Source organism: Aquila chrysaetos, chromosome 9 (genome assembly GCF_900496995.4).
Source record: "Aquila chrysaetos chrysaetos chromosome 9, bAquChr1.4, whole genome shotgun sequence".
NCBI lineage: Eukaryota > Metazoa > Chordata > Aves > Accipitriformes > Accipitridae > Aquila > Aquila chrysaetos.
The window spans coordinates 37,195-61,207 of NC_044012.1; the positions used below are offsets into that span (position 1 = coordinate 37,195).

Consider the following 24,013-nt stretch of genomic DNA (forward strand, 5'->3'; position numbering starts at 1 on the left):
GGGGGCGCCAGCCAATGAGCGTGTACCGCTGCTTTCCGGGACCGACGACTGCGGCGAGGCGGGAGAGCGCCCGGGAACGGCGGCGGGACGGAGACGGGGGCACCTGCCGCGGCGGCGCAGCCCACGATGCGTCTTCCAGCGGCCCAGGAACGTCTTGGGCGCAGCCGACGCTTGTCTCGCACCCGCCAGCTGACTGCATGCCCGGATGCTACAGCTCCGCCCCTCTAGCCCCCGGCCGGAAGCGCTGCTTTTCGGGTGGTTGCTAGGGAACTGGCGAGCCGGAAGTCCCGCCTGCCGAGTCGTGGTCGTTGTTGTTGTGACGGGGACCGTGACAGCGACAGGCCCGGCCGCCCGGCACGAGCCCCCGCCCGCCCGCCCACGGGCCTCGCCGCCGCTGGCTCCGCTTCCCGCCGGCCCGCACCATGAAGTGGATGTTCAAGGAGGACCACGCGCTGGGTAAGGGTGGGCCCGGGCCAGGCGCTCCCCGCCGGCGGCCCCGCCGCCCTCCGTCTCCTGTGTCGCCATCTGCGCCGGGGCCTCCCGACTCTGTGTGCCCGGTCGGCTCCCCGAGCCGGTTGTCATGTCTGTGGGCGGACAGCCGGCTACGGCCCTCGCCGAGGGCTGGCGCGATGCCCGGGGACGGCCTGCCTGAGCAGCTGGAGACCCCCTCGGGGGCGGCAAGAGGGTCGCGATCCCCGCAGGCTCCCGCCCCTGCGGGTGCTGCCCTCTCGGCCTAGGACACTGGCGATACTACTACTATGCAATGACTAACTACGAGTTTTGTTCACAGAGCACAGATGTGTCGAGTCGGCAAAAATCCGAGCCAAATACCCTGACCGTGTCCCGGTGAGTAACCAAGCCAGATTCATCTGAGTACTTAGAGGCAAAGGTGGATACATTTTTTCCATCCTGCCGTCTCTTCTTTGATCAGATCCTACGAAGTAACCTCACCTTCCCTTTTGTGTTCTTAGATGTTTTAGAGAGGCCCCAAACACATCTAACTAATGCAACATTCCCTCCTCTGCCCCAGTGCATATTGACAAGTAAGCAAGAGCACCTGACTTTCTAAACACTTTCCAGGCATGTTTATGGTTTATCAGTGTCCTGGTTTCTTCTAATCACAATTATATCCCAACAAATACCATCAGTGTCTTGAGGATTCATTCTGTGCCTGATCCTAAGAAAGATCACAAATTTCTTTTAAATCTTGACAATCTTCCATCCTGGCTGTATGAGGAAGGTGATTTTCCCTCGTGTATTACATGCCTATAACCAGACTTATCATGGTGAAGCTCCCCATGCAAACCCTGTTGTTCGAAGAGCCAGTGCAAGCAGTGACCCCTCCTTTCCGCATTAATACCTACCTACCTCCTAAATAGTGAATGACCTCTCTTCGTCACTCCACAATCCCTTTTATCATGTTTCAGTCAGTGAAATGACCACACTGCACATCCTTATGTAACAGCTAGCAACATGTCCTTATTTCCAACTTACCTGCTTGTGAGTACAATTTCCCACATCCCATCTGACCACATGCCAGTTAGTGCCACTCCTGTCTGACCTCTCGGTAAATAACTTATCCGTTAGTGCAGCCCAGAGAAGAACCTGTAATCTCATTGACTTTCTCTGCTGCTGAGTTGCACCTAGTCACAGCATCTTCTCTAGCTGCAGTCTGGCAAGCTGACCTGATCCTTGCCATTCTCTGCTTGGTTAACTATCCCCTCATATATAGACTGTAGCATGCTAATGACCATACATCTCCACAGATACCCATTTGTCCATTTCAGGAATATCCATCATAACCCTAAGGGAAAAAGAGACATTGAAACTCATAGTGTGAGTCAAAATTACATGATGCTGTATCAGAAACGGACAGCAAGGTGTGGATGGATACAGAAATTAAATCTCAGATTGCAGTGTGATGCTTTGTCTGGGCTGGTACGTGTTTTCTGCTTGATGATTCAGATTGAGCCATGTACCTTTCACAAAATAGTTGGTATCAAATATATTTTTGGCATTTAATAGTCAAAAGTGTTTTTCAGACTTAATGTATGTTTCCCGCTTTCCAGGTTATAGCCTGCATCCAGAATGAGGTCAAAGTGACTTCAGTTCTCAGCTTCTGTATCTGTCCACCTGAATTTAGAGATGTTTCAGTGGTTCAAACCTATTAAAATAATATATGAACAGCCTGCCTCTGTCCTAGGGTAGGCCTTTTAGGAATATGGGAGGTGAAAGAAATTCATGCTTGGTAAGCATTGCAATTTTAAATTTGCCTGGGGAATCAAGTGGTCTAAGGGTTAAAGGTTTTACTAGAAGCAGTTCACCAACAGCCTTGACTTCCAGTTACAACAGTTTCTGCATTATGAAGCTAAAATGCCTAGTGTGTTACTGTAATCTTAAAAAAAAAAAGTATCAGTTGTTAAGGCTTACAATATTTCTTTCAGGCTGTTCTTGGTCCTCTTTACAGTTCCCTCATGCTAAATTGCAAGGGGCAGCTACTATGCCCTCCTTCTGTTTCTGTAGGCAGACCTGAAGAAATCATAAGGAAAACCCTCTCCAGATCACAAGATAGCATATTTCGTAAATTTACTTGAGCATTACCTGTATGTTGTAGCAATGGGGAACATACAGCTGAGGAACGGAGACACTGGAATCTCTTGTAAGGCTTATTTCCCCAGGTGCTGCATTTTTCATTTAACGACTAGCCTGTGTGGAGCAATAAGCCTCAGGTTCTTTCCACAAATAATACTTAATTCTCCTTCTTCCTGTACCCGTTGCTTTTTGTTTGGTTTTATTTGTGGCCATCTTGCCATCTTTCCATCCTGTAGTCAACTTCTAATTTCCTAATGTATGAAGTAAGAAAGATACTCTACTGTCAGTTCAGCATAATACAAAGCAGAAAATAGCATCAGTGAGTCGTACCTTGACAACAGTAACATGGTAGAACAAACAATATGCCTTGGAGTGCAGTTATATTCAGAATAACACATTAAAAAAAATCCGGTTTCCAGTGATAAAATCAGTGTGTTATTGCAGACCTGAGTCTACAGACATCCTAAAATAGTGATTAACATAGGCAATCTTTTTTTCAAAGTTGCAAACAAAAGCCTGTTGATGCTGCAAACATCATCTTATCTAGGCATCTCTGCTTAGGTTCCTACCTGCTTTCTGTTACCAAAGGCTCCCGGTGTAGGCAGAGAACGGCCAAATTCCTATGGTGGTCTAGCAGCATAAGCATGGATTGTGAATTTTTATTTATTTTTTTATTTTATTTTTTTCCTTACAGCCTACATATTCCATCTGGCTCTCATTCATATATAGCTAAAACCTACACTTTATTAGTACGGCTTCACTGTCACCCTGTAACTTCATCCAATCAACTGAAGCTGTAATCATATAGTTTTTAGCATCAGATGCATACACGGCTGTATTATCTGGCAGTGTAAGTCTGGTAGAGCAGAGGCACACAGACAAAATCACATCACAGCACCTTTCTGGTGATTTGGTGAAGTGCTCAACTGGCATCCTTGGCAGGCCAACTGGTATTCCAGGGCATACTGCAGCCATGCTTGATTTCTCTTCCTTGAGGCATTGTTGAGCCTGGCTGAAATGCATAGTGGCTAGCTGTGGGAAGTCAGTAATCATTGCCAGATTAATTATAGAAATGCAGAGAGCATGGATGTCAAATCAAAAGCAGTACTGCAAAGCATTGTAAAAAAAATGAATGTGGTCTATAGCCAGCTAGAACCTTGCATTATACCACAGTTCACACTGTAACTCTATCAGAGTTTTGACTGTATCCATATATAACGTGGCTTCTTCAACTCTGGACTGAGTCACCTGAAGTATGCATGTGCCCCTCCATAGCATGACAGTTTCTGACATACTGGTACATGTTGTGTAATGGTACAGTATGCTGCACAGATGAATACAAAAGACTTCAGGGAGAAAATATTAATGAATATTCTGATGCTGTAGACGGAAGCCTGAGAGCTATTTTGGCATCTCTGGTTTCTGCACAACAGGCAAAATGGTAGATTAGATACTAGACTAGGCTGGTGGTTCTGCCTCCCATTTACCTAAATGCTGATATTTTTTTTTTTAGCTTCAGTGTTACTGAAATTTATTTCTAATATTTCTTACTTTGTTTTTTCTTTTGCTATATGCCATATCAAGGCAGTTAGTTCTGTCATCTGTTAGGAGCAACTTGGGACATTGTTTAAAGAAGACAGTTAAGTTGGAAGGGTGGAGGTGGTGTGTATATTAAACCTGCATTTCTTCATGTTGTGGGATTTTAGTCATATGACAGTTTAAAAGAGGATAGAGCATGCTTGTTGCAAACTAGAATTCTGTGTAACACAAGATTTCAAGCAATGATGATGATAACACTTGCATGTCCTCTGAGGAGCGACTAAGGTCTCCGGGTTTGTCTAGTTTGGAGAAAAGGAGGCTGAGGGGTGACCTCATCAGTCTCGCAGCTTCCTGAGGAGGGGATGTGGAGAGGGAGGTGCTGATCTCTCCTCCCTGGGATCCAGTGATAGGACGCCTGGGAATGGTTCAGAGCTGTGTCAGGGGAGGTTCAGACTTGATGTTAGGAAGCATTTCTTTACCAAGAGGGTAATCAAACACTGGAACAGATTTCCTAGAGGCAGTTGATGCCCCATGCCTGTCAGTGTTTAAGACGCCTTTGGACAATGCCCTTAATAACATGCTTTAATTTTTGGTCAGCCCTGAAGCAGTTAGGCAGTTGGGCTTGACGATTGTTGTAGGTCCCTTGCAACTGAACTATTCAGTTCTATTCTTTCTTTTTACATGGTTATAGTGACAAAAACAAAATAGGCAGCATCTGCACAAAGGGAATGCACTTCCTCAGATCACCTGCCGTTGCTCAGGTATCAGTGCTGCAGTCTAGTTGAATTTTTCATGACTCCACTAGAGCTGAGTGGGGCAAGGAAAGAATATAGTTAAATGGATTCCTCAGTTTGTTACTATCAACTGGAGTAAGTGAGAAGACGGAAGTCCTGGACTCCTTCCTTCAATCACCAGTCAGTTTAAGGGTAATGGTGCAGACAAGCCATTCTAAACCTGAGGTTTTCAAGCTGCCTGTGCTTCAAATGTCTTCATAGACACCAGTTCCTCTCTTGCCCCTGCCCCCAAGCTTTTGTTGCAGTATACACTATTTTTGGATAGTGCACATGGGGAACTTCAGAATATTTTTGAAAATTAGCCATATTTAAACACAATAGGACATTACTGTCCTGGTATGAATAAATCACAGAACGGTTGAGGTGGGAAGGGACCTCTGGAGGCCACCTGGTCCAACCTCCCCCTGCTCAAGCAGGGCCACCTACAGCCAGCTGCCCAGGACCATGTCTTCTGAGTATCTCCAAGGTGGGAGACGCCACAACCTCTCTGGGCAACCTCTGCCAGTGCTCCATCACCCACGCAGTAAAAAAGTGTTTCCTGACGTTCAGAGGGAACGCCCTGTGTTTCCGTTTGTGCCCGCTGCCTCTTGTCCTGTCACTGGGCACTGCTGAAAACAGCCTGGCTCCATTTTCTTTGCACCCTCCCCTCAGGTATTTATACACATTGGTAAGATCCCCCTCAGCCTTCTCTTCTCTAGGCTGAACAGTCCCAGCCCTCCCAGCCTTTCCTCATATGAGAGATGCTCCAATCCCTTAGAACATCTTCGAGACCCTTTGTTGGACTCTCTCCAGTATGTCCATGGCTCTCTTATACCAAGGAGCCCAGAATTGGACACAGCACTCCAGGCTTGGACTCACCAGTGCCACTACAGGGGTAGGATCACCTCCCTGGACCTGACGGCGATACTTGGCCTAATGCAGCCCAGGATGCCATTAGCCTTCTTTGCTGCCAGGGCACGCTGCTGGCTCCTGTTCAACTTGAGGTCCACACTGCAATAATTTCGAATCATCGGTGTACAAAAAGTTAAAAAATGTGCATACTTTCCTGTCATGGATTTCTTTTAGGCATATTGCATCTTTTTACCCCATGCATAGGAAGTTTTGAGCCTTGTGTATATGATTGTAGGTTTCAGTGCAGTTGTAAAACCAGGTTTTACAGTGCTGAGCCAGTCCTACCTCTCATTTGGTTGCAGTCAAGAAACTTTTTTGTTCCTCCCCTCTGCTCACTGTTGTAAGCCTGTACCAACAAGCGATTTACCGAAGCTGTCTGTTCATACCATTCCTGAAAAGCCTGACCTTCACACCTGCGCTTTACAGGTCATAGTGGAGAAGGTCTCAGGATCTCAGATTGTTGATATTGACAAGAGGAAGTACTTAGTTCCATCTGACATCACCGTGGCCCAGTTCATGTGGATCATCAGGAAGAGGATTCAACTGCCATCTGAGAAAGCAATATTCCTCTTTGTAGACAAGACTGTCCCACAATCCAGGTGAGAGGCTATTCACTTGGTATTCAGAACCATTTCAGCAAGCCTGTGCGTATCAGAGGGACAGTAGCTCCCCTCTTTGAGGCTTATTTGGTGATTTTAGGAGGTGTTTGGTTACATCTTAATCTCACCATGATAGCTTTTTTTTCTCATGAGTTTGATAAACATCTTATTTCTTGTGCTAGGCTGAAAGGAAAAGTGACCAAAAAATATATTGTGATTTACTTCCATAGCAAGAGGGTGAGCTCTGGAGTTAATTATGATATCTTTGGTTGAGTGTAAGAACATTTACATCATCAATGCCAAAAACAAACAAACAAACAAATCATTCTCAGTGTAACAAAAAATTTGCATGTTAAATACTCAAAAGCAAACACCATAAATTATTCTGAAAAAACATTAACCTGTCAGCTCACAAAGAAATTATGACATTGCAGACTAGTTGCTGTTACTTGTTTTAAAAATTACTTATTTTATTCTATAAACACAAAATGCAAAATTACTATAGAAAGGTTTTTCACATTGCTTTTATATAAGTTTCATTGTTGTCCGCTACATACAGAATAATGTATAGCAGAAGCAGCTACTACAACTGCTTTCTATGTGAGATACTTTAACAGTGCTTGAGGAAATAGTATGTCATGATGTTATGTGGCTTAGATATAATATTATTCTTATTAATCCTTACCTGTGTAATAGTAACAGTCCCTCCAGGTAACCTGTCCAGACTCAGTTAGGAATATTTTTATTTACTTTGTAATACACAACAGGGACCTGCGAGAACCATCTTTTTCTGCTTGTAGGAATGCCTATATGTCATCTTCTTAACAGTGCTGTAGAACTGCTAGGAATAGGAAAAAAGAAAGGGCACATTGTCTCATCTCAGATGTTCATGATGAGATGTCCCATCTCTGCTGGAAAAATAGGGCCTGAAACTTCAATATTAATGCAAAAATGATAACCTGTTAACAGATAAACAAAACTCTAATCTGTTAATGGCTTTGCTCCTCTTGTCGGCTGAGTTTATTACACAGAGCACTAACTCTTGACATCCTTCTCCTCCAGAAATTGTATCTACTACTCACCAATTCCCTTCCATTTCAAGTACTGCCTGCAACTCTTCCCAGCTCCTCTCTTGGGTAAAAAGCCATGATTGTTTTCCCTATCACTCACATTCAGCCTGCATCTTTCAGTTCACTAGCCTTTCCTCAGTCTCAGGGAAGCCAGAGAAAGGCGAGCTGAGGAGGCATCATTTGTGCAACTGACTGACATCAGCTGCCCGTTTCATCTGTAGATAGATGGTTGGAGCAGTTGTACTGGCCAAGTAATTGCTTGGGTTTCTTTTTGTTTTCAAAATACAGACATTGCCCTAAAAACCACAACTGCTTAGACTGTGAAGGCCCACGTGCCTATTTAGTTTAAGAAAATTTTCATTTGATCAAATGTTCAAAACCTTATCCACTGAAAAAGCACTAGTTCAGAACTATTTTAAGTCATTGCTTTTTAACAATATAGAAAACAAAGCTTTTACTCCCCAAAGCAACCTGGACCTCCAAGAAATGGTCCAAAAGTGCAAGTTTGATAGACTTCGAGACCAGCTGAACATTCAGAACTACACCAGGTGGAGAGAGAAATGCGGCTGCTCACACAAGAAGATATTAGTGCAGCTGCATTCAAGGAAGGTGCTTTCAGGCTATTGATGCTGATATTAGTCATGGCATCAATAATGGATGATTCAGAACGTGAAATACATTCAGTGACTAATTTCCAATGAAATAAGGAAGCATTCTGACAAATGCATTTGTGAAGAATTAACAAAAACCTAGACACTGCAGAAAACCCAGGATAATTTTGCTAACTTGGGAGTCAACTGCTTTTCATATATCCTCATTTTTTGATTTTAATTTACACACAGACTTAAAAGTTTTAGCTTTTATTAATCTTTGTTTATGTGAGGTTCTTACTGTTACCATTTGCAGCTGTCACGATCCAAGCAAATAACTTCTTTTTTTTTCCCCCTTCAAGCTTAACTATGGGACAACTTTATGAGAAGGAAAAGGATGAGGATGGATTCTTGTATGTTGCCTACAGCGGAGAGAACACATTTGGTTTCTGAATGGTGGGTCTTGGCTAGTATACCATCCTGCTGTGTATCTTGTAAATAGCTAATCATTTTCTGTTCTGACATCCACAGAAGTTCCTTCTATAAACATGCATTTGTAACTGGATTTATTTCTTAATATATTGATAGGTCTTGTTATATTAGACTGTTAAATTATATAAAAAAAAAGTTTTGTTGGTTTTTGTGCATTTTTTTTTTTCTCATGGCTATGAATTCCCAGAGCCTCACTCCTTTGGGGGATACATTTGATGACACTGATTAAATAATAAAGCAAAGTAGTTGGCTACTAAAACATGAAAAGAAGAATACGCATTTATTCTGTTTTGAAGTGTTAGTTTAAGAAAAATAAAAACATTAAATTAGTATTGGGAACAGTGGATTTGATGGCTTATCCTAAGCAGGAACAAGATGCTGATCATGTTGAATTGAGCTAATATGTTCCTCTTTCTCAATTAACAAACAAGTACAATAAAAATTCCTGTCACAAACAGGCAGTGCTGTCATTTCTTTACCTTAATTTTAGCCAGAAAGTTATACATCACATTTACTAGACACTGTACAGCTTCACAACCTTTAGTATGGTGATACAAGGAAGAAATGAGGAGCTATCTGTAGGTTCCAAAACCAATAGCTTCAGAGCTACTAGATCTCAGCAGGAGAAGAGCTATGCCTGCCCACAGGCTATCAATGGAGGAGTAAATACCATGGGCTTTGGAAAGAAGGACCTGGGTGACAAAAACATAGCATGTAAGGAAGGGGCACCTAGGAGAGGGAATGATACAAATAGGAGACCAGAGAGCTGGAGAACTGGAAGGTATAATTTGTACATGAGAGTTACTGCAGAGAGAGAAATAACTGGTAAGGAGTTCAAATTAAAACAGTTGCCAAAAAAAACCCCAAAAAACCAAACAGTAGTTGTGTTACAGGTAGTTATATAAGTATTGTCCTTTCCAAGTAAAAATTCTGTAGATATTGTAAGGACATTACAGAACCAAGTATGTGAAAGAACAGCTTTCTATACAGCTGAGTGGTGCAGCCGACACACCTGAGGGATGGGGTGCCATTCAGAGGGACCTAGACAAGCTCGAAGTGGGCCCATCTGAACCTCATGAGGTTCAACAAAGCCAAGTGCAAGGTCCTGCCCCTGCATCGGGGCAACCCCCAGTATCAACCCAGGCTGGGGGATGAAGGGGTTGAGAGCAGCCATGCGGAGAAGGACTTGGGGGTACCAGTGGATAAAAAGCTGGACACGAGCCGGCAATGTGTGCTCGCAGCCCAGAAAGCCAATTGTATCCTGGGCTGCATCAAAAGAAGTATGGCCAGCAGGTCAAGGGAGGTGATTCTCCTCCTCTACTCCACTCTTGGGGAGGGGGGCAGAAAAAACACCTTATTGACCTAATTGCACCGTACTGGAGTTCAGACTTTGATATAAAGGGTAACAGTGGGTTGGAAAAATAGCATCACTTTGAACTTTCTAAGCCAGCAAGGAAACACTAATTACAGTTTAGATTCCTAACAAAAATTTTACTTCGTTTTCACACTACGTGGTACAGAAGAGTTTAGTTTTTAAAACAGTTTAGTCACAGTGGAAATTTTATCACTTTCCAAGCTTAAAGTCATACTAACTCAAACTCCCATGAAGTCACATTATGCCTAGAATTATGTTTGGCTCTACAGTTATTCCAGGTACTGGCAGAAGGACTCCAAAATGAGAAGGTAGGAGCCTGTGAAATGCTGACACTGCTCTATTATCAAGGCTTGTCACAGTAACTGTGCTGCATGTGCTTACTGCATCTGAAAATGTGCTGTTGATTTCAGTAAGCCTTTCATTATTCAGTATAGCACTGCTTTAGTAAACATTCCGTCACTGCTTCCATCGTGAATTCCTTCCACCCCCCTCTTTCCACACATTTAGTATTAATGTTTACTCTTAACAGAATTTTTGATTCAGAAGGAAGAAAAGTGGTTTCATCTGTGATTCATTACCAGAAAATGTTCTGTTTCCTTTAAGCTGAAACTTCACAGTTTGTCTATGGTTATCAAGTAATATTTTTTGCTAGCTGTTAACAAGAGAGTAAGAAACACAACTTACAACTGCTAGATAAAGCTAATTACATGCTAGCACATAGATGTATCTAAACAAAACAAGGGAAGATGAAGTTTTATTCCCAATGTTATGATTGAGGTGACTTTTGGAATACCCTTCATAAGCCACAGATCTACTCTCTTTAACATCTCTGTAGTTATTAGTTTAGATTTAGGAGCCCAGGTATACAAGTAATTCCAGAGAATGCAAGAATAAATGTTCTACAGCAGTAACTTTACTTTTCATCTGCAGATGCATTTAAAATGGCAATAAAACATCAAGAGATTTCCTTTTGAAATGCACAGATTAAATGCATCCCTTTAGATAGCAGTCACTCTTGTAAAATTATCACAAGCATTTGGGTCCCCTATGATCTTTACTTTCTGTTAAACCTTCAGGACTGGCAAGACATTTCAATTTATACACTGAACAGAAAATGAAGAAATACCTCACTATTCCTACAGCAACACTTGTACATCACCTATCTTTAAGCTAACTTGAAATGTCATCTCTGATATAACCAAGCCAGTACTAGATGAATTTAGATGGTCTAGCCTCATTATCTTTCTTCCACCTGTAAACCACTGCTGCAACCCTATTATAATGACATTATCAGATTCCTGGGATGGTTATGCTTTGAGAGAAAGAACTGCTCCGTCCCAATTTTACTCCCAACACCTTTCTTTCCTCCTTATCAACAGTAGCTTCCCAGTAGTAACTCACACTCCATTTCCATACTCACACCTCAAGCATTTTCTCCAGGTGGGGTTTCATAACCAGCTAATAGTTTTTAACAAGTGAAAGGAACCCTAGCTCTACCTCCTTCTGCCCTCAGCAGCACAGCCCTAGCTCTTCCTTTCCTCCAATGTTTACTAGGCTTATTGCAAAGCTGATTTAACTTCTGGTGAAAAGCTACACCTTGTTTTGGGCTCATGGTTTGTTTTTCTACAAAGACAGTAATTTGAATAGTCTTTGATTTACTCTGAACATACTGAGATCAGTAAGCACTCCAGCCTGTGTAAGGTGAGCAGTGAAAACACACTGTGAACATCAAAACCTTGCTTTTTCAAAGGTAGTGGGATGCTAGCATGTTTGTCTCGTGGAACTGCGGCCTCCAGCTCAGATTGTTTACTTCTACACTTGGACAAAAACACTTGTTTCTATGCTCTGGTTTTGACTTCCTTAAAGATAAGCAGGTGGTCTGCCCTGCCTTCTTACTGTGATTGAGAACAGAATGATTTCTCCAATAGTGAAACTGTTAAAGACATACCACTCAAAATATAGATTACAGTTTCTTTGTTCTGGCAAATAGGGACCATTGGTCCCCATACTAGTTTGGGAAAGTCAAGGACCTATCTGGGTAATACAGATATCCTCTGTAGAGCATTCACACATGCCTTGGGAATCTTGGTGCCCTCATATGCTCTGCTGCTCCCATTACCAATTGTTTGGTTGTCCTCATTAACCATGCAGTGTGGGCATTTCATTCCCTCTACTTCATCTCCCCACAACACTGCTCCCCTGTGGCAGAGTCTATGCATTCTACTGTCCTCCCTACACCTTGCCTATCTGTTTTTCAGTGTCAGCTATTCCAGTGCAAAGGAGTGATAGAAGCTTGGAACATGTCGTCAGCTGCTACCTTCCAGGAGCAGTTCTTCCAAAGATCTGCTGACAATGATGAAAGTTTAGTTTGCTACCTCTTCCAAAAGCAGAGATTGTGTTGTCTCTTCTCTCTGCATTTTTCCCTTCTGATTTTTAGAGCGGTTTCTCAGTACTGCCTACAGCATTTGCTGACATTTTGGAATTAAACAGATGCAGCATTTAAATACTTACTTTCAATCCCAGGCATGCCAGAGAGGGAAAGGAGCTAAAACAAAGCACCATTTAAAAAGCTGAGGGGCTAAGCCTGCAGGAGCTTATACTCCCTCTCTTCATGTATTCATTGACTCACTCTAGGCTTAAATAGGTCCTCAACTCCATCCAAAAAATGAGGTTAATATCAGTGTTCAGCACCTCTACAACTACTTTTAAACCTGTTAAGTAGCAGAAAGCAGCAGTCTACAGTTCACAAGTATTTTACAAATGCACGGGAAGATCTTACCAGGAACAATCTCTCCTAACAGCCAGGCTCAGATTTTAGGAAAGAGTTAAAAGAATTTACATCATGTAACTGCTCATCTGAAAACTAGTCTGATGCCAAGACTACAGAACAACTAGCCTTATATAACCCATTTTAATATTGCAGCTGGATAGGAAATGGGAACATTCCAGTCTGGCCAGCAGGGTCACTACAGGCCTTGTTGATTAACAAAGGGAAACTAGGTACATTAAGGTATAGTTTCTGCAAGATTTCAGGGAAGGACAAATTTACTGGTTATCTCTTTAGGTACACTACAGGACTCTGCCCTTGGAATGCTGTTTGCTCAATTACAATAACTGGTACCATTTCTCTTCAGCAGTTCACCCTGTAGCCCATCTGCAATGGCATCTGGCCATTTTTCATCCTCTGATGACTAACGCAAGTCACCATTCTCCATAATCCCCTGCCCTCTACAAACACATACAGCGACTCCCCCCCTCATCAATACAACTGTTCTTTCTGCATTTTAGTGCTGGATTTGAGAGGACAGGCTTATATACACAGAATTCAAGTTCTTTGTTATTTATGCAACGAGTAAGAGAGAACTATTCTTATTTGAGAAGTCAACCCAAGTGTGAAGTAAAAGGATTTGCTGTAATCAAGTCTCAGACTGCAATGTGATATGGATATGTACTGTTCGGTCCTGTATGTAGCTCAGTAGGCTGACTGTAAAGGCTGTTTGGAGAACTGTTGTGCCCATTTTTCAAATCCAGAACTATAGTAAGATACCAAAGAACAGAAAAGCAAAATCATTAAAGAATTCTTAAGTTCCAAATTATCCACTTCTTTCATCCTGCCATTGCCTTGTCCAAACATTTTATGAATTGTAGTTTACAATAGAAAAAGTACAAAAGGGGAGTGTGCTCAGCAGCAGTTACATAGTCCTGCTCACAAAAGGCAACAATTGGGACAGAAAGTTTAAGGAGGATTACCCACCGTTTCCCCGCAGCTCACAATGTTGACTGTTTTGCCATGCAGATGTTATGTGGTAATAAAACACAAAGGCTGCCAGAGACTACTTCCAGTCCCCCCCAAAGCATCTCCACCTTTGCCAGGCTGTTAATGAACACTTGCCAGGAAACAGTGACATAAATGGCTAAGGCATCCCTGCTTTTAATTTACCATGTATCACAGGGGGACAGGGAGATGGACAGTGCTTGAAACAATAGAAAGTAGGTAAATGTTTGCCTGGAATTAGACAGGATTGACAGGTTTGAACCGGGTAATTCAGGAGGTTTCTTTCCTGTCCATGGAAGCAAAGCAGTTCAAAGGGTATCTGGCAAAGTCCTGAAATTAAGAGAGATGCATGGAATATCATAAGTGGTATTATTTGGCACAGCCTTCTCCCCAGCACTCTTTTGCTTCTGCTTTGGGTATATTTAGTAAATAGAAGCTTATATGAAGGACTGCCAGAAAAAAGACCCTTTAACAGAACTAGTATTTCCAGTTAGAAGCAATGGGCCTGGGGACACAGAAAATTCTTCCAGGCAACAGACAAGGAGAGCCAAGAGTTATAAAAATACTACTTACTATACATTAGGGTTGTCCCAGCAACACAAAACCAACCATAACATTATGAAGAGTGAAAGAAAAAAGCAGCACTAAAATTTTACAATGACAGCCTTTCTTCCATAGCACTGCTTCAATTTCAGTTGACATTACTTCCACTGCAATGGACTATGGCTGATAGATCATATCCTCAGATAACAGGGGATAGCACATCACTGCTTCCTTTCTTTTGGAGGCATATTGTTTCATGCAGCTCAGTACTTTAAGTCTGCAATGATCCTTTTCTATATTTCAATAAAAAGGGAGCTTCAACTCAACCAAAATAAAGACTTCTCTAAATTGCTTTCCTTTTCACCCTTGTCTCCTTACAGCACATGAACTAGAGGACATCTTTTCCTGGCCCTTGAATTGCAGATGTATCTGCTGTGCACCAGGGCTTATTGCTGGATTTACATAGCCGCATGTATTCTCATGTGAAGTGCAGGTATTCCGTGGCATTCTTGACCCAACCCAGCAGGGCTTGGCTACGCAGTACTTTCCAGGCTTCTTGATAATTTAATGCAGCTTCCTTGTAGTCCCAGTAAGTTTCTAGAGTCTTCATCCTGATAGAAAATGCACAACAACAAAAACATTTCTATTATCCTATTGGATGGAATGTTACAAAACGAAAAAAGCAATCAAACATCTAAGAACATGATGATGCCCTATGAGCTCTTTAATGCTACTAAGTGAAATTCTCTTGTGCTTCTAGGGAGACTTGGAGAGGCCTAGGCCCTGAAGCTAGTATATCTAGACATTGTCAGCAGTCTTCCAAAAGGAAGCAAAACTCCTCCTCTACCATGCTTCATACCCACTATCCAGCAATAGAAGTGTCAGTGTTTGACAATAGGTTACAGAAAACTTCCCTGATAGCAAAAAATGTTGACACAAAGCAGAAAAGGTGGCTAGAGACAGGCACTTTGATTTGGGTGGAAGTAGCCTTGTTTTGCTAGAAGAATGGATACGATTGCTGGCTGGAAGGGAAGGGGACAAGGACGAACGGGACAGCTTTGCTTTTCCAACACAAAACAATGGGGAAGTGCAAGACAAAGGAGAAAATATTTTTTAATCTTCTCCCTGAAGCAAAAGAGACTCAGCTTTTTTGGTGCTCTGTTCCCCTTCCTGCTGCTCCCCACAATCTCAGCAGAACCACTGGTCACTCTGCCAAGTACATTATACCATTGATTTTCAAAATAGGGAAATTCAGGTCAAGAGTATCTGAACACAAGTGCCTCTAAGACAATTTCATCAATACTTTTTCCCTTTCCTTGCATTCCTTTCCCAGCCTCTTTCATCTCCTTTTGCCAAACAGTCTGTCAGCCACATGTGGCACGTAATGTTTATACATTCAATCCAATATGAAGGGAAGATCATAGGCAACATGACCTTCATCAAGAAAGAGGAAGAGCCAAGCTACTATAGGAACCCTAATCTAAAATGTCTGAGAACCACTGCACTAAAGGCAATATTGATCACCACCACCTACCCCAAAAAAAACCCCAACAAACCCAAAAAAACTAACAGCAGACCACCAGAAGCTGTATTTCAGGCATTCAGCATTCTGCTATAAATGTATTTCTGGAACACTGTGACGTGCATAGCAAGCCTTGAGATATTATCTATCCTGCAGACTTTAGGTTCAGAAAGTGCAAGAGTGGACAACCTGTCCATGCCATTGCTGAACGTGGGAGATGTATACTCTCTTACAAACCTGCCTGCACTCTTGTCACAGCTAATCCATTTTGCTTTCTTTACCTCTTTTGCATTAATCAAACTCTGTGAAACTAACCTCCGAGTTGCTCTGGAAAGTTCCATGGAAGGGCCCATTGCAACTCTCCTCCACCTGGCCAGTGGAACAGTCACAGAACGCTATTATCAATGGTGGATCATGGTTTAGGAGTATCACTGAACAGGCAAAAGACCAGCAACTACCTGCATAAGCAGCATTCAGGAAACAAACAACACAGGTCCAAGAAGGGCCAAGGTCAACCTACCACAACCAGGTCCAAATCCCTAGTGAGGGCAAGCTGTTCCTCTCCCAGGTACTCCAGCTTGTACCTCAGACATGGTACAAACCACTTGCATCTTCTCCTCCACCTCTCTGGGGAGCACTATGCATGCTTACACTCGAGGATAATGACTGAATCATTCTTTAGGAAGAAACTCTCTTATGCTAGCACGCTTCTTGCACTTAAAGTACATCTGACATATTTGTTTAAGACTTTGACCCTGCCCTTCTTCACTATAAATGCATCTAATGACTTATATTTGTCCTTTATCATAGAGTAGCTAATTATCAGATGCTGGTTACATCTTCAAATCACAGCTACTTGTACTTATGAGGGCACATTTAGGATGGTCAAAGATCAAAAAAGAATTACACAACACAGATTTTTTCAACTGACCCAATCCTGTTAAAGGTGAAACAGCTGTTTTCCTTGCATTTGCTGCGGATGCACATATATAGATATACATCCAGATAAAGATAGATCGACACATTCCACCTGCCACTAAGCCAAGAACGAGACTCCAATGCCTAGCTGTTCTTCATTTCTCCCTTGCTAAATCTTGCTCTTTTTCCTGCATCTGCTGGCAAATCAATGGCTCTTCAACTCATATCCGGCAGACTGATTCAATTTAACTAAAACACATATGGGATTTTTGTAACCTAGATTATTCCAACAGACCTTTGCTTGGAAACTGTTACAGTAGACAGTAACGGAAAACATAGCTAGCACAAAAGCAGGATAGACAGTAAGGAGCAGCTCAGTATTTTCACCCCACTGTAGCAGCTATAAAAGCACATGTGACTGCAGCCTCTTGGGGTCTCATTCTCCAAGCAGACAATATCACTCCAGGATTTAACAGTGGATGCAAGAGAAAGCCGCATCTTAAACAGCTTTCTCAAAGAACTGCCAAAATCAAAGATTTATTTAATTCATGCTCAACTTCTCCATTAAGCTTCTAAGAAATTTTCAACATATATACAGGAAAAATGCTTTCAAATTTGAAGTACATTACATCTGCCTAAAAACCTCACATGATTTGACTGTATCTCAGCTTTGGTTGGGCCATTAAGGCTCTGAGCATTAGTAATGAAAAACCTGTGACTTTTTTGGCACAAGTGAACAGTAGTTTGCTGCCCCAGGCAAAGTCCAGTGCAATCATACGATCTCCAGCCTATCCAGGTTTGCCTGACTACATTCCTTTTACGTTTCCCTTTACTATTTCAATCTTGCCCCTACACTACTGTGTAAGAGAGAGACAGAGTGATTCCGATGGCTGTGCGCCAGAGACATGAGAGGCAATGCACAGATTTCATTCTGAAAGGTATCACACTCTGGGAAAAAGCTTTACACAAATCACCATTGTGCTTTAAAACGTTCATGTGCTCAGGCATGTGCAAAGCTGAGCAGAAATGGGCTCACAAGCAAGGCAGCCTGCAAAGAAAAGCAATACGCTGCTGCGATACTTTCTTCTTGGCAACAAACCCTACCTTTAACCCCATATTCAGTTTCAAACATTTACATTCAACCCATAATGTACTTTTGAGATTACAGACATATTGCACAAGAAAATGTTGACATAAGCACAAGGCATCAACCAAAACATTCCTCTTACACAAAAATTAATGAATCGCATCTAAGAGGGCAAAAGCTCACAGATCTTCAATATATACAAGTCTGTTGTGAATCCATAACGATAGGGGGCCAGAAAACCATACTTGGCCTGATGCTATTAGTATCTTCTTCAATGCTTCAGATAAAACGCAGTCATTACAGGCAAACTTTGTAATTGACACCAATTGTTAAGAAGATACAGAACAAAGTCACAGAGTGAGCTAACTCAGTGAGTTCCACTAAAATACAACAAGTTTTAACAGTAATGTAAGGTTTTGCAGCATTTGGAAGACTGTTACTGCATTGCTCTGTCTAGCTCGGGAGACCAGATTTTCAAAACATTATTGAAAAATTGGAAAATGAGCTTTGTGGCTTTTTCCAATGTCATCTGAAACGTGGAAAAAATTAATCTCAGAGAGGAAAAGATGTAGAAGCTCAATAGAGTAATTACAAAAAAAAAAAAAAAAGATCAAGTCTTGAGATAATTATGATGGGTAAGTATTTTCATGGGGCAGAAACTACTACTTAATAAAAGGCTCTTCAATCCAGCAAAGACCTAACAAGCACCTGTGATGTGCAGTATAGAAAAGATTTTCTTAGATCAGAGGCCCTAACTGTCCCACAGGCCTCTATGGAGTAGTAGGACCATCACAGGAATTGTTTAATGTGCAAACTTTAAAAAGAAAATTCAAAAGTGACTAGAAAATTGCAACAAAATTCTTGCCAAATGTGATGGTTGTGTTTTTTTTTAATTGGTGAACAGCAGTAACAGTGAAACCGCACCTCTCCCATTACAGTTACTTTCACTAGGCTGATACTTCCTTACAATCATCCTCACTCACTCCAGCAGCAAATATTTAGCGGTCATCTGGCAGAATCCTTTTGTTTTTCACAAATGAACATTGGCAAAGAGCATTAAACATGAAGCCCAAGTGAAGGTTCTATATTCAGTCTAGATATTTAAATCTTAAAGCTATCTGAAAGTCCTTGCACTCCTCTGCACAACGGCCCACTTCCTCCAGTTAGGTGTCACTGGAACTGAAATCGCCCATACTGCAGACTGAATGGGAAGAAGGAAGAAAGCACAATCTTAATTGTGATGGCTCCTGACTACAATTTAAGAGAAAAGAGGATCAGTCATCCATTTAACAAGCCCAGCAAGAAACCTGGGGCAGGTTTATGTTACAAAGTCTCCCTTAGATTCAGACAAAGGGTTGCACAGCCAGCCACACCTTGCACAAACAGCAATGCCTGGTGACTCTGTATGGTGGATGCCACTGTATGACAAAAGAAGGCTTTCACTTCTTCAGGTGATGAACAAGGCATGGTTTTTTTCTACCAGCAGGGTAAAAAAACAACAATGCAAAAACCCTCCTTTGCCATATTGCCACCAAGTGACCTGTAAACAACAAGAATACTGCAGAGGTTTTTACATAACAATTCAGATTAGCAATGGCACAACACTGCCCAATGGTGTGTCATCATGCCTTTGACAGTGAGCATGGAAAACATGGGGAAAAAAAAAAAATGGATTTACGTACCAGTAATTTCAAAACATTAACACAAAATTGCATGTGAGAGGGAGTCAACAGAAAAGAATGAAGTATGGCAGGTGGAGGTAACAGGTTATAAAGAAACAAATAACATTTTAGATAGTCTAGCTAGAGACATGAGTGAGAATTTAAGTAAGGCACAGAAGAGAGAGATCATAGAAATTATCAGGAAGGAAGAAAGAAAGTGGGACAGCACAATACAGCACTATCTGGCTCTTGGTGAAGAAGTAGCTAATGCCAGCCAAACACCACCTCCTTCTCACAGTCTCAGCTGAAAGCAAATAAACTAAATCCTGAAAAAAACAACTGCTGAATGTTATGCTTAGCATCTTAGCTAAGCTACACCACTACAAATTCCTAAACTTGACTTTTAGGAGAGCCAGTGAAGTTCTGTCCCAGTAGGCTCTCTACCTGTTCCAATTTAACAGTGCCAGCACTGATCCACTGGAGAGAAGTGAAGAATGAAAGAGAAAGGAAGGCAAAAAAGCAGGAGAAGCAGCTTTAGACACAGAAAAGAAGAAACCAAAAGAACATCAGAAGCAGTATGCTAGTTCCATGTAGCTTTAACTGCCCCAGTATCTTAGGTCTGACAGTGGACAACCATAGATGAAGGAAGGGTTAAGTAAAGTATGATCCTTGTCCTAATATAGCCTACAGCTACCAAGACAAGCTGTTCAGCAAATCTGAAAGGACTACAGAATGAGATTCCCTTGATGGAGCAGAAAGGATGGGAGGCAAAACACCAAAAAGTGGACTAGAAGAGGCAGGGCAGGAACTCGGGGATGAAGTGGGAAAAGGAAACTGGGTGACAGCATAGCACTAGAGCCAACGATTGGTGGGAGGAGATAACAAGATACCTCTGAATGGGAAAAAAATGCAAAACTGGGTAACAGTTGAATACACAGAAGTTTAGAGGAAACAATTTGAGAGTGGGGGATTTTTTATCTGAAGTCCACTCAAATTCAGACTACAAGGGGGAAAGGAAGAAAACACATCAGAATATTGTGTAGAAAGGGAAAGGGAAGAAGAAGGAAACAGCAATACGAAGACATTTTTTAATTTTGCTTTTTAAGTGAAGAGTAGGAAAAACAAAGACTTCAGAAGGAAAGCAACTGGACAAGCTGACTGGTGAGCTAGCACCTCTACTGTAAAAATAGAGTTTGTGCAGCCTAAAAATGATGCCACATCTGCAAATCAGCTGGACTTTGTCAGGAGAAGCCCAGACAGAAAAATGGTAGAGGACAAAAAAGTCAAAGGAAATTACAAAGCCACTGGAGTCTAGAAAAGCCCTGAGGTGAAGTGACTTTATGTAAGCAGCACATGATCAGCACAATGAGTACCCAACAATGCACCAGCTCACACTCTGTTCTGAGGAAATTATGATGGCTATACAAGTAAGGACAATCTCCCACCCAAAAGAGGCTAATAATTTTATATTTAAAACTGAATTTATGGGAAAGTGTATCTCTACTTATAGAATCAGTTGAAACCATTTCAGCAACAGCACGGCTCATGTTGACATCAGAACTTTAAAATAGTTATGAGACACTTCTACAGACACAGAAGGTAACTGCAATCTTTAATTCACAAAACTCAAAAGCAAGCAAGAGCTAGTAATTAAAGATCCAGGGTGCGCTTGCTTTGGCTAAATTCATGTCATGTCTTGGTACCATGAAAGGCAGAAATGGCCTATCTCCCCTACTTCCAGCCACACGTATCTCCTACTTCCTTTGCATGCATTTTATTATCTGTTTTAGCTTTCCATGAGCCAATTCAGCTCATTAGTCCAACAGAAAACACAGAAGACAAGGAAATTGTTTTCTGCCACATTAGCTAGTTGAACTGGCTCACTATAAGGTTGGAGAAGTGCTACTGATACAAGACAGAAAACAGGAATCTGCAGCCAGTAGCAGCAGAGACTGCTGCAGGACCATCCTCATCAGCAGCTACAAGCAGTTAAATTAGCTCAAGAGCTGGTATAATTGCATCCCAGAGCTGGTGAAACCATACCTGGAAGTAAGTCTAAAATAAAATAAACCTTCCAAGGCAATGGATTTGGAACCTTCTACATCTCTCAGAATCTCTAAGTGGAAGTGAGAGATAAGTTTCTGCATATATGAAACTATGCCATGCTCTATGGTAGTTATTCAGGCTGGAATACCACCAAATACGTAATGCACATAATGCACTGCCAGACCAGATGATTACCACAAGAAACTCCAGTCTGATAAACCAAACTTGTTTCTAATAATGTAAAAGAAACCTCCAAGTATGGCTTCCTCAGACAAAAGCTTCTTTCTGTTCTTTCCAGAAAGTCTCCGTCTCTGTAACGTATGCGTTGCAGAAAGAGCCCTACACACTCTCTCACCTTACCAGCTCTTACTCCATCATACACTTAGATGAAAAATGATTTTAGCCTAAACTTTTACTCAAACTCTTCCTTCTTGTGAAACAAAGAAGTGGCATTTGATATAATTACTAAACACCAACCAGATATCAATAACCCCCATGACAATTTTGGGACGGGGAGTTTGAATGCCAACATGGGTACAGTGCTGCATGCAGCTGATCTGACAGCTCACGTTTTCAAAAAAGATACTACTTCCTCCTCTCATCTCCCTCTTCACTCCTTCCCCAGCTGTCCACTGCCACTTTCAGACAAGACCACTTTACCTCATTAAAAAAAAAAAACCAACCACATCCACCAAAATGTAGAGTTTCCTGCCAAGACAGCAAGTTGAAGAGGCTTACAGAGGTGTCCAACAGACACCAGATCTAGTGCAAGAGAAGGACAAGGCTCCACTAATCAGCAACAGAGTTTACCCTTTTGAAAAGTAGTAAGCCTTCAGAAGAGATCAGCTGCCCCAAATTCCTACCTTAACTCCAAACAAACCACCTGCAATTTCTTCTGTCTGTCATTAATACATGAGATGCGATAGCTATTTCTCCAAGGAGGTGATTAAAAAGACCAAAAAGAGAGTCTTCCTAATCCATCAAGCACTTGCCATATTTTTCAAGTATCAAATTTTAACAATGAACTTATCTAAAGTGAGATTCATGAGCAGATTCTGGTATCATCACAGTATTCTTCAGTTTCATTAAGATATATTCACTCTTCTAAATATAACTAAAATTTCTTTACCGGAGAGTGTCTGGTAGATCCTCTTGTGAAATACTTGTCACCAGCTTTTGGAATGTATGGAAGAGTTCCACTTTACAGATCTTGGATCTGATGAAAAAAAAGAAGTCAGAAATTCTGATGGAAAAAAAGAAATCAGAAATACATTCCTCTTACAGCTGAAGGTAGTAGACCCCAGCTGAACATTTTTGATAAAAAACATTACGTTCACTTCTCAAAGAATGTAAAAGGTTCACCACAACTTAATTTTTTCCACCCCATCCAAGCTGCCCACCTGTTACAGTGTACTGCCACACCACCTGCCTTTTCTCTTTGTTTTAAATGTTATATTGACAAAGAGCTGCATTGCCCCCATTGTCCCAGCCAGCACTCTCTGTCTGCAGAGAGAACATTTTAACATCCCCACATCGTTATCCATGTGAGACTGCACCGTCATCAGCTCACAACTACAGTGAAGTTGAGTCCCAGAACTGACCAAACAAGCACAGAAGGACTCCAAAGGCTTGTTCAAACTGGCAAACTTTGTATTATTCAGAACAAATAAAAGAACCAGCAGAAGTATCTGGAACAATGCTGTTCTTTTCACAATAGTGACAAGGACACATTCACATTCAGCAACAGCTGCAGGGCAGTTGAATACGAAGAGGCTCATAAAAAAAATAAAGCAAGTCAAAGTTTGAAAGGTCTTTTGAAGATACCATATGCATCCCTATCAGCTTTAAGCCCTTCTCTTCCCCCAAAGAGAAGGCAACCAGAAGAGCTGTTTATGAAGCAGGGTTTGTTTTTGAAAGCCCCAGCTATCTTCTCTATTTAATTAAATTCTCTTTATACACTTGTCTTCACAATGACTGATTCAGTTCTCAAACATGTGCAAGCTGATTCTCCAGAAGCATTGGGGAAAAAAAAAAAAAACCCAAACAAAAACAAACTACCAATAAAAAAACCTTCCTATTTTGTTAGTACGTTCTTTAAGAACCCCAAAATTGGCATGCAAAGATGCTCTAAGATTTAATCTTCATGTTAATCTGTCAAAGGTTCATATTGTAGTTTTTGGTGTTCTAGTTGATTAAGCATTAACAAAAGCACATACCAGACATTTACCTACAAATTCCTTTTAGTCAGTCAGCTTTGCCTTCCTTGATATTTAGTGTTATCTAGCATATTGAGGACAGGGCGGGGAAAACCCAAACACCACCCCCCCACCAAGCACCCTGAGATCCCTTGAGGGAAAAAAACCAGGGTAGAAATACAAGTCTTGTTTATTACTAAACACACACACACCCCAATAAGGCTATAAATTGCTTTTTTTCATGATAATAGTTCCTTTTGTGACTGTTTATCACAAAAGCGTAAACAGTTTACTTATTCCTTGACACTGTTTTTAATCCTGATT

General features: G+C 41.6%; 2 protein-coding genes across 14 annotated transcripts in view; one reads left to right on the top strand and one right to left on the bottom strand.

Annotated features, from left to right (window-relative positions):
* Positions 1 to 270: 270 nt before the first annotated feature.
* GABARAPL2 (GABA type A receptor associated protein like 2) lies at positions 271 to 9,022 on the top strand. Its single transcript, XM_030025396.2, has 4 exons — positions 271 to 456; positions 791 to 846; positions 6,243 to 6,415; positions 8,438 to 9,022. Exons 1-4 carry the CDS (start codon positions 423 to 425, stop codon positions 8,526 to 8,528), a joined length of 354 nt encoding a protein of 117 aa, XP_029881256.1. The 5' UTR covers positions 271 to 422; the 3' UTR covers positions 8,529 to 9,022.
* The window catches only part of ADAT1 (adenosine deaminase tRNA specific 1), a 32,898-nt gene continuing 15,543 nt past the window's right edge, over positions 6,659 to 24,013 (bottom strand). For 8 of the 13 annotated variants that reach the window (XM_030025392.2, XM_030025389.2, XM_041126197.1 and 5 more), the window contains 2 exons: positions 22,624 to 22,710; positions 8,829 to 14,871 (listed from right to left, as the gene is read on the bottom strand). In XM_030025392.2, coding sequence (XP_029881252.1) covers positions 14,739 to 14,871; positions 22,624 to 22,710 — 220 coding nt within the window. In that variant the 3' untranslated portion in view covers positions 8,829 to 14,738. Of the gene's footprint in view, positions 7,257 to 8,828; positions 14,872 to 22,623; positions 22,711 to 24,013 lie in introns of those variants that run through there. The other 5 variants (XM_041126194.1, XM_041126191.1, XM_041126193.1 and 2 more) reach the window with 4 other exon arrangements.

Excerpts from the sequence above, each read along its gene's own strand:
- GABARAPL2 (XM_030025396.2), top strand. The coding sequence starts at position 423 with ATGAAGTGGATGTTCAAGGAGGACCACGCGCTGG. Across the intron at positions 847-6,242 it reads AATACCCTGACCGTGTCCCG|GTCATAGTGGAGAAGGTCTC; the intron begins GTGAGTAACCAA and ends TGCGCTTTACAG. Across the intron at positions 6,416-8,437 it reads AAGACTGTCCCACAATCCAG|CTTAACTATGGGACAACTTT; the intron begins GTGAGAGGCTAT and ends TCCCCCTTCAAG.